This window comes from Hyperolius riggenbachi, chromosome 4, assembly GCF_040937935.1.
Source record: "Hyperolius riggenbachi isolate aHypRig1 chromosome 4, aHypRig1.pri, whole genome shotgun sequence".
NCBI lineage: Eukaryota > Metazoa > Chordata > Amphibia > Anura > Hyperoliidae > Hyperolius > Hyperolius riggenbachi.
Window position 1 is genome coordinate 5,722,644 of NC_090649.1, and position 17,170 is coordinate 5,739,813.

The window sequence follows — 17,170 nt, forward strand, 5'->3', positions numbered from 1 at the left end:
ACCACCATCACATATACACACACTGCACACACACACACTATGCAATATCGCACACACACACACTTACACACACACACAGACACACACACAGTACACAGATACACATACACACACACACACACTCTACACACATACACTCTACACACACACACACACACACTACACACACACACTGTACACAGATACACACACAGTACACCGATACACGCACACACTGTACACACACACACACACACACTGTACACAGATACACACACAGTACACAGATACACAAACACACTGTACACACACACACACACACACACGCACACACACACTGTACACACTGTACACACTGTACACACACACACACACACACACCATACACACACACTGTGCACACACACACACACACACACGCACACACACACTGTACACACTGTACACACTGTACACACACACACACACACACACCATACACACACACACACACACACTGTACACACACCACCATACCTCCCAACATTTTGGAAATAGAAACTGGGACACTTAGGCCACACCCCTAACCACCCCCCCAACACACCCCTAGTCCCGCATAACATAAAGATTTTTTATGTAAAAAAATGTTTTTAATAATCTTTAAACACAACAAAAGAAAGTCATTCGTCTGGCAACAAATTTTAAGTCCCCACATAATAAATTAGTGTTCACCTTTAAAAAAACATGATGCTACTTGCCTCATTTACTCTAAAAAAAGTTTTAGAAGCAATTTAAAGGCCACTTCCGGTTTTCTACTCGGATATCTGAATCCGGGCGGATATCTCTGATACTGGTTCGGAGATCCGATTCTGATTCGAATACCAAAAAGTTTGAATTCGGATATCCAATTCGGATCGGATTTCTAGGTATCCGCATCCGCATTCAATTCGGATTTTGAAAAGGGGTGTCTGAGCAACATGGATCGTCAGCTGAAATGGTCAATACTGGCCGATAGTTATTGCGTGTGAGTATGTCACGTTACAGTGTTACTGATTGATGGTATCTGTCTTCTCTCCACAGAGAGGTATGGAACGTGCCCACCACCAGTGACTTGTGTACAGAATAATCCGGACGTGTGTCAGTATGACGACAACTGTACACAACCAGTGATGAAATGCTGCAATCAGTGCGGGAAGAAATGTGTCCTACCAGGTAACGCAGTCAGCAGGGCTCACTAACATCTAGAAATATATATATATATAGTACTTTGCATTGTTCTGTGCTTGCTGGTTGTTAGTGGTGGTCGGGATTGCTGGATTCCCAATCTGACAACATTCAGCAGAATCTAGATTAAAGGCAACACCGCAGACAGCGATTAATTGCCACGCCCTCACAAACGCTATCATTCTTCCCCACATTGTCCAGGCACATTGGGGAGAATTGTGGGAACAAGTCAAAAAAGAAACTTTTTCAAAATGACCTTGTAAATCATAAGTAAAACAATTTTTTAAAAAATTCAAAGAAAAAAAATAAGTTTTTTAAATTTTGCAAAATGACATTTAGCTGCGGTACATTTTAAAGGACAGCTGAAGTGAGAGGTATATGGAGGCTGACATATTTTTTTCCTTTTAAACAATACCAGTTACCTGGCTGCCCTGCTGATCTATTTGGCTATAATGGTTGTAGCCATAACCCCTGAACAAGCATGCAGATCAGGTGCTCTGACTGAAGTGTGGCTGGATTAGCTGCATGCTTGTTCCAGGCGTGTGATTCAGGCACTACTACATCTGATTATATATATATATATATATATATATATATATATATATATATATCTGGTTCAGCACCGCAGTGTCGGAAATCTCATGCATCCGAGCAACGTTCACCTCCCATTCATTTGCCAATAACTTTATTGCTACTTATCACAATGAATTTATCTATATCTTGTTTTTTTTCCGCCACTAATTAGGCTTTCTTTGGAGGGAACATTTTGCTAAGAATTATTTTTTTTCTAAATCCATTTTAACAGGAAGATTAAGAAAGAAATGAAAAAAAAACATTATTTCTCAGGTTTTGGCCATTATAGTTTGAAATTAATATACGCTACTGTAATTAAAACTCATGTATTTTATTTGCCCATCTGTCCCGGTTATTACACCGTTTAAATGATGTCCCTATCACAATTTATGGTGCCGATATTTCATTTAGAAATAAAGGTGCATTTTTTTCAATTTGCGTCCATCACTATTTATAAGCTTATAATTTAAAATAATATAACAACATACTCTCTTGACATGCATATTTAACAAGTTCAGACCCTTGGGTAACTATTTATGTTGTTTTTGTTATTGTATTTTTTTTCCCTTAATAAAATATGTATGTGGGTAATTTTTGGTGTGGGAGGGAAACAGCTAATTTTAAATGTAAAATAATATAATTGTTTAATGAAAAATGTATGTGGGTGCAGTTTACTACTACAGTCAAAAAAGTCCTGGATCTCGCATCCAGGAACTAACAGAAGACGGAGAAGTTTCCTGGGGCAGAAATACTGCGCTCTCTCAATAGAAAGCATCGTTTTTTCTGCAGGGAAGTTAGATCGGCAAATGGGAATTATATTCCCATTCACTGATCCGGGGGGTAGCGGCGGGCGGCGGGAGCGAATGCGGGAGCGCGCCCGAATAGGCCGAACTGGTTAAATTATATATATATATATATATATATATATATATATATATATATATATATCATCATAAGTGGGGATCAAGTCATTGCTAATTAAATAGGAACAGCTAAAATATCACAACTGCACTGGTCCAGGTGTTAGACCCCTTGAAACATCTTTTCCATCACTTTTGTGCCCAGAAACAGTGTTTGTAGTTATGAAAGTTTGCCTGCCCTTTGAAGTCTATTGAAGTCTTTTTTGCAAGTTTGCATTCGCGAACCGAAAATCGGAGGTTCGAGCCATCTCTAATGTCAGTGTGCATGCGCGCCTGCCTGCCTGCACAGCTCCCTGGCCCCATCCTCCTGTCCCAATGGCTGTCCATGCTGCGCACATACGCAGTAGCAAAAAAGTATGGACACACACACACAGGGACACAGCAGTTTTAATACATAGGATAGATAATTACAACTCTAACGTCTGTATTTTACAACCACCATATCCATCATCTGTGATAAACAATGAGCAGAATATATGGATGTATAAACTGTGCCTGCGTGATGTGTAGAACATTACTGATTGTCCATCTTTGCAATCTCTCCACAGGGAAATATGGAATTTGCCCGGTGCCTCCCACAAGATGCCCTATGCCAATCAGTCCCGTAGTAAATCAATGTGAAAATGATTTTCATTGTCCTGGAAGATGGAAGTGCTGTGAATTCTGTGGAAAGAAATGCATTGAGCCACTGCCAGGTATCCAGAAATATGTGTTTCAGTTGACAGTCAGTAGGTGCAGTCCACAAACGATACATCACTACAAGTCAGTCACCCCACCTAGATCCAGCCACTAGGAATTCTCATTCAGATTACACAGAATTGACATTTACGCATTTACAACTGGAAATTGCATTTCCGCATCAGAATGGAGAAGGCACAAGTTGGAGTGCGGTAAGCGGATTTTCACAGACGCCCCTGTAAGGCCCCCTGCACGCTGCAAATCTGATTTGTGATTTCGATTTTCCCTGGTTGCTATCAAAACAAGTACCGATTAAAAATCACAAATCGGAATCAGTTGTAAAATCGAGTAAAAATCGCAAATCGTAATCGGAAACACATGTAGTGTGCAAGAGGCCTAATTCTGCAAAGCTTCAGCTATACTAATAATCAGTAATTTTAAGCCAGTCAGAAGACTCGGAATGAATAAGCCAATGCTGTGATTGGCTGGCGGGGAGAGGGAGAAAAGGCGGGATGTAAAAATAATTAAAAAAAATATTAAAATGTATTATAAAAAAATAACAAATGAATAAACAAACAAAACAAAAAAACATGCCGGCAGGGATCAGAGCCCACCAACAGAAAGCTCAGTTGGTGGGCAGAAAAGGAGGGGGAATCATTTGTGTGCTAGGTTATACAGCCCTGCAGCGAGCCCTTAAAGCAGCAGTGGTCTAAATTGTAAGAGCCTGGTCACTAGGGGGCGTAAGCCTGTGCTCCTGAAGTGGTTAAAAACAAGTCTGTGAGTGAGGATCAAAACATACAGGCCTAGCTAACACTTTCCCTATCTCCAGCAAGCTCTGCCCCTTCCTCTTATTATTCCAGCTGAGGACAGACTGGAACAAGGTGGGCACTGCAGCGTTTTTAAAGGGGCCAGGGGGGTCTTTGAGTGAGTGCAGGCTTATTGGCTGACATGTGCCTGCTGACTGTGATGTAAGGGGTCAAAGTTTATCCCAATGATGATGTATGGGGGCGGGTCGAATGCGCTCGCTGCAATCACGAATGCCTGATCTTTGCTCGCCGCGCTTGCGAAGCATTCTGGCCATCTCTACTGCATCATTCCTAACTAGGCGACCTAAGCCCATTTAAAACTGGGTCTAGGTCAGTCCTCGCCACAGCAGGCGTGCCCTCACATCGCGCATCCCCGCCGTGCATGCCCGCAACCTCCCGCTCATTCTAGCCCCGTCCTCCTCCAGCTCTCGCCAGTGCCTCTGCGTCATGTCCCTGCAGATGCGCAGTGCTAAAAGGCACTGACACATGGACAGACGCAGGGACACGTGCCTATTATTAGGTAGGATGGTGCTCGGATACCTCTTTTTGATATTCGGGTTGTTCCGGATCCGGATAGCAAAAAATCTGGATAAATCCAGATATCTGGATTGGAACCGTTTGGAAATCCGAGTCTATCCAGATATCCAAACCCATTATCCGGATTGAAATCTGGAAGTGGCCTTTAAATTGCTTCCAAAACGTCTTTTATAGTAAATGATGCATGAAGTTTTTTTAAGAAAAACAGCAATTGTTTATGTGGAGAGGTATAATACAAAAATAAATGGCTGTAAATTAACATCAGGAGGTTCCAGACAGCGGTCGTGCAGCCCACATTGTGTCCAATGCACAACTGGGAGATGACAGTTTTCAGCCAAGACACCTCCAAAAAATGACGCAGCAATTGGGTTTTGGGTTAAATATAGGTGGTATCAGTGGCCTGTGGCACCCTGGCCTGGTGGTGGGAGCAGCACAGGCAGCAGGAGCAGGGCAATGCAGCAGCAGCAGGTGTAACGTGTGCCTGGAGCATGCCAGACATGGCACATTGCAATTGGCACTTGGCACATGTCACTTGCCACGTGGCACTTGCCTCGTGTCATGTGGCACTTGCCACATGTCAAGTGGCAACTAGTGCCGACTGCCGAGTGACAGTCAGACAACAGAGGAGAAGACACTAGTGCACACTAACTGTCACACTGGCACTGCTCACAGCATAGCAGTTCTGTAGAAAGCTAACACAGTAGTACTACTACTCTAACAACTACTAGCAATGATTGCAGTACTACAGTGTTAACTACACAATAACACAGTCATCCTATCCGCTAATCCCCAACCTAACCTATACCTAAGGCTAATAGCTGGCCAGCAGGCAGCAGCTGGCCTGGTCTGTGCACAGCACACACACAGACACATAGCAGCTGCAGCACACACTCTGACTGTCACACAAATGACATCAAGCTAATTAATGATTTAACAATAGTGTAGTGACAGTGAAGGGGTTAATCACTGAACAGCTTATCACTGTTTACAGCCCTTGCTACTGGGCCCAGCAGCACTGGAGCACACACTCTGACTGTCACACTATGACATCAATCAAGCTAATTAACGATTTAACAATAGTGTAGTGATAGCAGTGAATGGGGTTAATCACTGAACAGCTTTAGGTTTATAACTGGGTACAGCCCTTGGTAGGCCACCAGCACTGGAGCATGTCTCTCAGTGAGCATTCAGCAAGCTAAGATGATATGTCTCATCATGGCAGCCCTCCTTATTATACAGGGGACCCACCTACATACCTATTATACAGTGCACCCACCTACCTACGTGAGTTGAGCACATGCAGTGTCACTGTGCCTGTCCGCTACCTGTCTATGTGTGACAGGTGCACATTGTAATACCTATACTCACAATGGCAGACTTGCCCTCCATAAGAGATTTTCATTAAAGGATTTAAAGTTGATTCATATCACATATACAGCAGGGCCTCAAAAGTCCTCCTGTATTGTTATTTTTGGTCACTACCTCAGGACGTGCTGCCATGCCTGCTGCCCTCCTTGGATGTGTGTGGTAGCCGTTCCTGCTCCTTTGCCCACAGCGTGCCTGCTGCCTCCTTGGATGTGTGTTAGCCGTTCCTGCTCCTTTGCTGAAAGCGTGCCTGCTGCCTTCCTTGGATGTGTGTTAGCCGTTCCTGCTCCTTTGCTGAAAGTGTGCCTGCTGCCTTCCTTGGATGTGTGGTGGTGGTAGCTGTTTCTTAGGCTCCCACTTCGGACCGGAATCAAACCAGTATTCCCCGGCCATTACCCGTGGTCACTCACAATGGCAGACTTGCCCTCCATAAAAGATTCTCGTTGCAGGTACTGAACAGCAAGCAGAACAAGTATTTAAAAAAATAGATGTAAGCTTTAACAATGGTAGAGAAAGAACCATTGAAAGTTGAGAAGGAAGTCACACATTACCTGACATCACTGAGTGAGGAAGACCAAGCTCGTCATGGTACGCACCAGTCCAGCACGGCCGTCACTATGCAAACAGCTGTTTGCGCTGCGTTACACAGTGAGTTTGGTGTGTCAGTGTGAAGCAGAACTCTAATTACACTCCCTGATTGATGTATACACATGCAAAATGTTCGAAAGCACTTTAGGCCTGCAATTTAGCATTCAATGTGATTTCTGACCTTAAAACGCTGCTTTGCGTCAAATCCAGATTTGTCCCCGGGACTTTGGGCATGTATCCCACTCCGCCATGCCCCCCTCCAGGTGTTAGACCCCTAGAAACATCTTTTCCATCACTTTTGTGGCCAGCATAATTTTTTCTAGTTTTCCAAGTTCGCCTCCCCATTGAAGTCTTGTAATGATCAATGTCAGCAATAACAGTTATCTGGTTATTAGGTGATCTGCAGTATCAACAATAATCCAGACACTATACCTGATTATATGGTGATCTGCAGAATCACCAATAATACAAGTATATCAGGCAACAGAAGTGATAGCTAATAGCAACGTATAGTGATTGGTGCAACAGTAGTACTGACAGGTTTAGCTATACGTCACCAGAGGAGCTGGTGGGTACTAACAGTACAGAGCCCCTCACCAGAGTCAAGGGCCCTCTGGTGAGAGTAGAGTGGTCAGACTAATCGAGTTGGCAACAGACAGACAGATACAGTACAAAATCAGAAGGCAAAGACAAGAAGGTATAACAGGCAGAGTCGGCAGGAAGATCAGATGGGCAGAAGTACAAAATCACTGAGCGGAAGAGTAGTCAGAACGAGCCAGAGTCATACACAGATAATATACAGTCTTTCAAGTTAGATAATTAAACTATCAAGGTCTGAGTGCTAACACAAAGTATTCGCAACAGCAGACGAGGACCTACTGAATCCTCAAGGCTTAAGAGCCAGAGGAGACCCTGAGGCACACCCCCCTGCGCTCGGCCAATCAGTGTCGGCGACCCGCAGGTCAGCTGAGACGCCTCTTTGCCGCATAAAGGTCTTGACGGTGCGCGTGCGCACGCGTCACTACAACCTTATGGGCAGCAGACAAACCCGTCCTCGGCGTGCTAGATGCCCGAGGTACGGGTGATTGGCCAGGAGGGGAGACGGAGGCAGCTGCAGTGACAGCGCTGTTCACCGCAGCTGCCCCGCTATCTGTTACAGTACCCCCTCTTGAGGTGTGGACTCCAGACACGTCCCACATGGCTTATCAGGGTGTAAACCATGAAATTCACGTTTCAAATCCTCAGCGTGCATGCGACGATCCGGCACCCAAGACCTCTCTTCAGGCCCATACCCCTTCCAATGAACCAAATATTGAAGCGAATTGCGCAACCAGCGAGAATCCAAAATTCGCTCAATTTCGTACTCAGGCTCACCATCAATAACCACATGGAGGAATCCACATGCACGGCCGGCTTCAACAAAGACACATGAAACTACTTTGTACCTCTCATACAAGATGGCAGCGAAATGACATACGTGACATCATTAATCTTTTTGGACACGGGGTATGGGCCTATAAACCTGGGGCCCAACTTAGCTGAAGGTTGCTTCAGGGCCAAATGCCGGGTTGAAACCCAAACCATGTCTCCGGGTACAAATTCCCATTCCACTGACCATCTCTTATCAGCCTGCTTCTTCTGGGTGAAAAAAGCCTTTTCCAGATTTCTTTTAAACATAGTCCAGATCTCCCTAAGGGATTCCTGCCAATCTACCATCGCAGGAAGAGGAGAGGACACCACTGGCAATGGGGAGATTTTAGGAGATCTCCCCGAGACCACCTGGAAGGGAGGGAAGCCTGATGAGGTACTTTTAAGATTGTTATGTGCGAATTCTGCATACGGCAAGAATTTCGCCCATTCCAACTGGGCATCAGCTGCATAGCACCTAAAGAATTGTTCTAGTGATTGATTGACCCTTTCGGTTTGTCCATTGGTCTGTGGGTGATAGCCGGATGAGAATGACAGGTTCATTCCCAGATGATGACAAAAAGCTCTCCAGAATTTGGATACGAATTGGACTCCCCTATCTAACACCACATTTTCTGGTGTCCCATGCAACCGAAAAATGTGTTGGATGAAGAGATCTGCCAATTCTTTGGCTGAGGGGAGTCCGTTCAGCGGAATAAAATGAGCCATTTTGCTGAACCTGTCGACTACCACCCAGATGACAGTTTTACCCTCAGACCTAGGAAGTTCGCCCACAAAATCCATGGACAGATGGGTCCATTGTTGCATAGGCATTGGCAATGACTGGAGCATGCCCACAGGAGCCTGTCTGGATGGTTTATTACTGGCACAGACTGAGCAATCTCCGATGAACTCCATACAATCCGAGACCAGAGACGGCCACCAGACGCATCTCACAAGCAAATCCTGCATTCTAGCCACCCCAGGATGCCCTGCATTCTTATGTGCATGGAACAATTGTAAAAGTTGCAAGTGATAATGAAGAGGCACAAACAGAACCCCATCCGGTTTCCCCTCGGGAATGTCCTGTTGGTAGGGACCCAATGTAGAAAACCAATCCTCCCATGTCTCGGTGACTGCTAAGACAACTTTCTCGGGCAGGATGTTCTCAGGGGTTGGTGGCTGCACTGTCTCAGGCTCAAAACATCTAGACAGGGCATCTGCCTTGATGTTTTTACTTCCTGGCTTGTAGGTAATAATGAATCTGAATCTTGAGAAAAATAAAGACCAGCGAGCCTGTCGGGGGCTAAGTCTCTTGGCCTCCTCAATATATTCCAAATTCTTGTGGTCAGTATAGGCTGTAATCGTATGTTCTGCCCCTTCGAGCCAATGACGCCATTCCTCAAATGCCAGTTTGATGGCTAACAACTCTCGGTTTCCAATATCATAATTTCTCTCAACGGGAGAAAACTTCTGAGAGAAAAATGCACACGGATGCAGTCTGCTCTGAAGACCGAAGTGTTGAGACAGCACAGCCCCAACCCCAATCTCTGATGCATCCACCTCCACTATAAAGGGATAAGTGACTTCCACATGCCGCAAAATGGGGGCGGAGCAAAACAACTTTTTCAATGATGAAAAGGCAGACTGCGCTTCTGGCTGACCAATTATAAGTGTCTGCCCCCTTCTTGGTAAGCTCCGTGAGAGGTGACACCACGGAAGAAAATTCCTTGATACATTTTCTATAATAATTGGGAAAGCCAAGGAACTTTCAGAGTGCCTTCAGCCCGAAAGGCTGTGGCCACTCCAGCACAGCCGATACTTTTTTGGGGTCCATGGAAATAACCAGTGGTAGAAATGATATATCCCAAAAAGGGAACCTCAGACACAAGGGGGCTTTTAGGACCATTGTAGTCCCTTACACACCCCAATGAGTTCTGGGTCACCATGAGCTTGCTGGTTAGTCTGTGCCTCTCGGATTTACAAGCCCTACTCCATAGAGCCAAATTAATCCATGCCATGCACTGATGAGGATCAAACAATCCGAAACAGTCTGTATGCATGTTGGATTATTATGGCTCTGTACTTATTCACAAGCTGACACATCATTGCATTCCAGTGGTTCTGGAGGTGTGTTTAGCTTCTAAGGGTACAATGGTTAATTTGCATATATTCAGCAGTGGTGCCTGGGAGACATCTCGAGCTCACTCCAACCTGAATTATCGCAAGTTCTTTCTGTTTTAGGAAAGCAAACTTTTGTTTTTCAGACACTTCAAAGAGGCATTTCTCTAATTTTGCATATAAAGAGTTCTGCCTAAGTTTTCTTAAAACAAACTTTACATGCTCCCTGTGCTCCATCAAGTTGGGTGAGAAAATAAGTATGTCGTCCAGGTATACTAGGACGAACTGCCCTAGGACTTATCTGAAGACCTCATTGATCAACTCCTGGAAGATGGCGGGAGCGTTACACAACCCGAAGGGCATGACTAAATACTCGTAGTGCGCGTCGGGCGTGTTGAACACCGTCTTCCATTCGTCACCCTCCCTTATGCGTACCAGGTTGTATGCCCCTCTTAGGTCAAGTTTCAGTAACCTGGGAAAACAAGTCATCAATTAAAGAGAGTGGGTAACGATTCTTTATGGTAATGCTGTTTAATTCTCTGTAGTCAATACATGGCCTAAGCCCACCGTCCTTTTTTTGTACAAAAAAGAATCCTGCTCAGGCCGGGGACTTCGAAGGACGGATGAACCCCTTGGCCAAGTTTTCCTTAATGTAATCCTGCATAGCAAGTTTTTCAGGACCAGAAAGGTTATATAAATGACCTCTAGGGGGCATACAACTTGGTCTTAAGTCAATGGGACAGTCAAAACTTCTATGCGGAGGAAGTTTGTCTGCCGCTTTAGGACAAAGACATCAGCGAATTCAATATATGGTGCGGGCAATCCTTCCATTTGAACCTTGGTGATGCAAACAGCAACTTTCTCCATGCAATTATGATGGCAAAAGGAGGACCAGCTTAATAACTGCCCGGAACTCCAGTCAATCTGAGGGGAGTGCTTTTGCAGCCATGGCATACCAAGGATCACTGTGGAAGTGGCCATTTTGAGCACAAAAAAGTGTATTTGCTACTTATGACGTACCCCCACCTGACATAACAATACAGGAGTCTGGGACAGAGGTTGTTTCCCCTGAAGTGGAGAGTCATCCACTGCAGTAACAAAAATCTGTCTGTTCAAAGAAACAAAGGGAACTCCTAACCTCATAGCGAAATCATAATCTATAAAATTGGCTGCTGATCCCGAGTCTATAAATGCCTGGGTAGACAAAACCCAATCTTCCCAGGTAATAGAACACGGGAGAAGTAAACGATTCTCATTTAGAGGTAACACAGGCTCGCCTAGGGTAGTACGTCTAGCTATGCCTAGGCGGCATAGTTTTCCGCCTTCTTGGGACAATTCTGTACCAAGTGACCCTTCTCCACACAGTATAAGCAGAGCATCTCTGTTCGTCTCTGATTTTTCTCTACCTCTGACTATTTGGAATGTCCGATTTGCATTGGCTCATCCTGAGGAGGAGAAGGAGACGGAGAAGGGGAGGTGATAGGGACAAATCTCCCCGAGAATCTACCTCGAGTTTGCCTTTGATAACGAACCCGGCGATCTATTTTAACTGCCAATGAGATCACATTGTCAACAGTTTTAGGTTCTGGATGACTTAACATAATATCAGCAACAGCGTCAGATAATCCCATTAAAAAACAATCCAAAAGGGCAAACTTTCCCCATCTAGCCGACACAGCCCACCTTCTAAATTCTGCAGCATACGTCTCAACGGTGTTATGCCCCTGCCTGAGGGTTTTGAGTTTCCTCTCAGCAGTAACTGCTATATCGGGATCGTCGTATATAATCGCCATGGCCTTAAAAAAATCCTGAACTGATGCCAATGCCTCATGACCACTAGGGAGACTGTAAGCCCACGTCTGCGAATCCCCAGATAATAAAGTTTTAATAAAAGTCACTCCCTGAGTCTCAGACCCTGATGACGTAGGTTGTAACTCAAAATACGAAAGGCAACGATTTCTGAAATTTTGAAAATCAGACCTGTGCCCTGAAAACTTTCCAGGGAGAGGTACCCTGGGCTCCAAAACAACAGGGGATGGCACTGGTGCATTAGGTGCTTGAAGGGTACGCACCACCTCAGACAACTGGTTGATCTGTGTCTGTTGGGCGTTGACCGTGTTGGTTAGGTCGTTAACGGCCGTGGTCAAAAGTTTGACCTGACTGCACAGTGTCTCCATAGACATTTTGGTCTGCTGTTCTGTAATGATCTGTGTCAGCAATAACAGTTATCTGGTTATTAGGTGATCTGCAGTATAAGAATATAATAAGAAAAAAAAATAATAAGAAAAAAAAATGTACTTTTAAAAACTTTTAAAAACTAACACTTGCTGCTAGATATCTGATGAACCGCAATGCACAAGCCTACCAGATATCAAAGTAGCAAAACACAATTTACAAACAACAGCAATATAATATAATCAGAGCTCACAATTCCCAGCAGTGAAGTGAAGTGAAACAGCCATCCACCAAGATTAGGGCTTTGGGCCTACACTTCCTGTTTAATTTATCACCTGCGTTACAGCTAATCCCTCCCCCCCCCACTATACCTGATTATATGGTGATCTGCAGAATCACCAATAATACAAGTATAGCAGGCAACAGAAGTAATAGCTAATAGCAACGTATAGTGATTGGTGCAACAGTAGTACTGACTAGAGATGTCGCGAACCTCCGATTTTCGGTTCGCGAACCCCGTTCGTGAACTTCCACGGAAGGTTCGGTTTTCGTAAAAGTTTGCGAACCGCAATAGACTTCAATGGGGAGGCAAACTTTGAAAACTAAAAAAAAATTATGCCGGCCAGAAAAGTGATGGAATACATGTTTCAAGGGGTCTAACACCTGGACCCCCAGGTGGCTGAGTGGGATAGATACCAAAAGTCCTGGGGAAAAATCTGGATTTGACGCAAAGCAGCATTTTAAGGGCAGAAATCACATTGAATGCTAAATTGCAGGCCTAACGTGCTTTCAAACATCTTGCATGTGTATGCATCAATCAGGGAGTGTAGTTAGAGAACTGTTTCACACTGACACACCAAACTCACTGTGTAATGCACCGCAAACAGCTGTTTGCGTAGTGACGGCCATGCTGGACTGGTGCGCAACATGGCCAGAGTGCAGGCCGTGGCAGTTTTCCAGCCCATATGGTCGCCGGGCTGTGGTAGCTCAATGATAGAAAAACAGTGATTGTCAAGCTGATCAAATTTGGTCTGTCCACAATGAAGCAACAACCTTATTATCTTCTTGTATGTAGGTAGGCATAGGTAGGAGTCCCAGTATAGGTAGGTAGGCATAGGTAGGTGCCTCAGTAGTTAGTTAGCTAGGCATAGGTAGGAGACCCAGTATAGGTAGGTAAGCATAGGTAGGAGTCACAGTATAGGTAGGTAGGCATAGGTAGGTGCCTCAGTAGTTAGCTAGGCATAGGTAGGAGACCCAGTATAGGTATGTAGGTAGGCATAGGTAGGTGTCCCAGTAGTTAGCTAGGCATAGGTAGGAGACCCAGTATAGGTAGGTAGGCATAGGTAGGAGTCCCAGTATAGGTAGGTAGGCATAGGTAGGTCCCCTAGTATAGGTAGGTAGGTAGGTAGGGGTCCCTGTATAGGTAAGTAGGTGCCCCAGTAGTTAGGTAGGCATAGGTAGGTGTCCCAGTATAGGTAGGTAGGCATAGGTAGGTGTCCCAGTAGTTAGGTAGGCATAGGTAGGTGTCCCAGTATAGATAGTTAGGCAGGGCCTGGCTGGCACAGTAATAACAATTACCAAGGTCCAGCTGCAACAGATAGGGCTGTATAATGTCAGTGTCAGTGAGCAACACACACACAAAAAAAAACCACATCAGGAAAACATTAGCTCTCAAAAGAGCTGTTGAGGGGTGCTATTTTAGCAATAACAATCAGCCAGGAGCAAGCCAAGAGCCTAACTAATCTTTCCCTAGGAGAAAAAATCTGCAGCAGCTCTCCCAGCAGGCACATGCGTGAGTGTCATGGCCAGCGAGCCTGCCTTATATAAGGGGGGTGGGGCTCCAGGGCTTAGTGTAGCCTGAATGGCTACAATGTGCCTGCTGACTGTGATGCAGAGGGTCAAAGTTGACCCTCATAGTGAATTATGGGGCGAATCGAACTTCCGCAAAAGTTCGCCTGGTCCAGGCGAATGCGAACCACCAAAGTTCACCTGGAACCGTTCGCAGGCGAACCGTTCGCGACATCTCTAGTACTGACAGGTTTAGCTATACCTCACCAGAGGAGCTGGTGGGTACTAACAGTACGGAGCCCCTCACCAGAGTCAAGGGCCCTCTGGTGAGAGTAGAGTGGTCAGACTAATCGAGTTGGCAACAGACAGGCAGATGCAGTACAAAATCAGAAGGCAGAGACAAGAAGGTTAAACAGGCAGAGTCGGCAGGAAGATCAGATGGGCAGAAGTACAAAATCACTGAGCGGAAGAGTAGTCAGAATGAGCCAGAGTCATACACAGATAATATACAGTCTTTCAAGTTAGATAATTAAGCTATCAAGGTCTGAGCGCTAACACGAAGTATTCGCAACAGCAGACGAGGACCTACTGAATCCTCTGGGCTTAAGAGCCCGAGGAGACCCTGAGGCACGCCCCCCCTGCGCTCGGCCAATCAGCGGCGGCGGGCGCATGGAGTGACGTCAGCTGACCCGCAGGTCAGCTGAGACACCTCTTTGCTGCATAAAGGTCGTGATGGTGCGTGCGCGCACGCGTCACTACAACCTTATGGGCAGCAGACAAACCCATCCTCGGCGTGCTAGACGCCCGAGGCACGGGTGATTGGCCAGGAGGGGAGACGGAGGCAGTTGCGGTGATGGCGCTGTTCGCCTCAGCTGCCCCGCTATTTGTTACAAGTCTATTGCGGTTCGCTAAAGTTGGCGCAAACCAAACTTTCACGGGAGGTTCGCAAACCAAAAATTGGAGGTTCGGGCCATCTCTAATCTCTACCCACTGCCAGGGTCCACACAGAACAAATCTTCTGCTGCCAGACTGCCACCAGCTATTACGTCACTACAACTACTGCTGCTAATCAGGATTCCGGATATCCGGGTAACCCGGATATCCGAACATTTTTACGTTATCCGATTAGAATTCAGATCTGCTGCATAACCCGGATATCCATGGATATTGCAGATATGCGGATCCGAAATACTGTAACTAAGGAGATGATGACCTGGAGCCAATCAGAGGGCTCCCAGCAGAATCCCTAGCAACCAATCACGAAGGGGAACCCTGGCCAGCTCCACCTCTGACTTCATTGAGCCAATCAGTGGGCTCCCAGCCTAAACCCTGGCACCCAATCACAGGAAGGAACACTGGCCAGCCCCCCTGTATAATTTTTGGCTAGAAGGCTTAAGCATAAACAAGCAAAAACTAGAATTCCTAAGTTGATTCATCCTAAATCTAAATCAGTTTTATATAATCCTAAAGATATTGCCAATGCCTTCTGCGACTATTAGAGTTCTTTATACAACTTGAGAGTAGAGTGGTCAGACTAATCGAGTTGGCAACAGACAGGCAGATGCAGTACAAAATCAGAAGGCAGAGACAAGAAGGTTAAACAGGCAGAGTCGGCAGGAAGATCAGATGGGCAGAAGTACAAAATCACTGAGCGGAAGAGTAGTCAGAATGAGCCAGAGTCATACACAGATAATATACAGTCTTTCAAGTTAGATAATTAAGCTATCAAGGTCTGAGCGCTAACACGAAGTATTCCCAACAGCAGACGAGGACCTACTGAATCCTCTGGGCTTAAGAGCCCGAGGAGACCCTGAGGCACGCCCCCCCTGCGCTCGGCCAATCAGCGGCGGCGGGCGCATGGAGTGACGTCAGCTGACCCGCAGGTCAGATTCTAATACCCCCCATCCTACTCTCCCCCTGATAAGACAGTTCTTAGATAAAATCTACCTTCCCTGTAGTCCTCAACAACTAGCTGCACTAAATACCCCAATCTATTCCCAGGAAATTTTGCACACTATTAAAACCCTCAAAACTAACAAATCTCCACTCCAGGACCCGACAGCTTCTCCAACGAGTACTTTAAGTGCTTTGCTACGTTACTTGCTCCCAAATTAATGGACCTTTTTCATAACTTTATGGAACTAGGCTCCGTGCAAGAACAATTCACTCAAGCAGTTATTTCTGTAATACTCAAACCAGGTAAGGCCACGGACACTCCCTCCAACTTTAGGCCTATTTCACTCCTCAACTCAGACACCAAAATATTTGTGAAATTACTTTGCCACAAGACTGTTAGATATCTTACCTACATTGATAAATTGGGACCAGGTGGGGTTTACTAAAGGTAGGCAGGCTTCAGATGGGACTCAAAGAGTTCTGAACCTTTTCTGATTCACGGAGCTCTGTCGGAGGCCTTCTCTATTCCTTACTTTGGATGTAGAGAAGGCCTTCAACAGAGTTCACTGGGTTTTCTCCAAGAAGTGCTGTGTCTACATTTGTTTTTTCTGGCCCTATACTTTCCGCTATTATGTCGTTGTATTCTTCGCTGTCAGCTATTGTGAATGTTGCAGAAAAATGATATATCGCTAATGGTACCCGACAGGGGTACACGCTGTCCCCCTTAATATTTACCCTGGTTATAGAAGCTTTAGCTGAAGCTATAAGAATTAATGACAACATAAAGGGTATAACAATCAAAGGAATTTCACATAAAATAGTATTATTTGTGGACAATGCAAATATTTTGGTGTCTGAGTTGAGGAGTGAAATAGGCCTAAAGTTGGAGGGAGTGTCCGTGGCCTTACCTGGTTTGAGTATTACAGAAATAACTGCTTGAGTGAATTGTTCTTGCATGGAGCAAGATAGTTCCATAAAGTTATGAAAAAGGTCCGTTAATTTGGGAGCAAGTGACGCACTTAAAGTACTCGTTGGAGAAGCTGTCGGGTCCTGGAGTGGAGATTTGTTAGTTTTGAGGGTTTTAATAGTGTGCAAAATTTCCTGGGAATCGATTGGGGTATTTAGTGCAGTTAG

The 17,170-nt window shown here is 45.3% G+C and overlaps 1 protein-coding gene across 1 annotated transcript in view; it reads left to right on the forward strand.

Moving 5' to 3' along the window:
- LOC137571084 (WAP four-disulfide core domain protein 5-like) overlaps positions 1 to 17,170 on the forward strand; it is a 69,070-nt gene that overhangs the window by 21,521 nt on the left and 30,379 nt on the right. Inside the window, exons 2-3 of the mRNA XM_068279766.1 lie at positions 1,039 to 1,170; positions 3,224 to 3,370. Of these exons, the coding sequence (XP_068135867.1) occupies positions 1,128 to 1,170; positions 3,224 to 3,370 (190 nt within the window). The 5' untranslated portion in view covers positions 1,039 to 1,127. The remainder of the gene's footprint in view (positions 1 to 1,038; positions 1,171 to 3,223; positions 3,371 to 17,170) is intronic.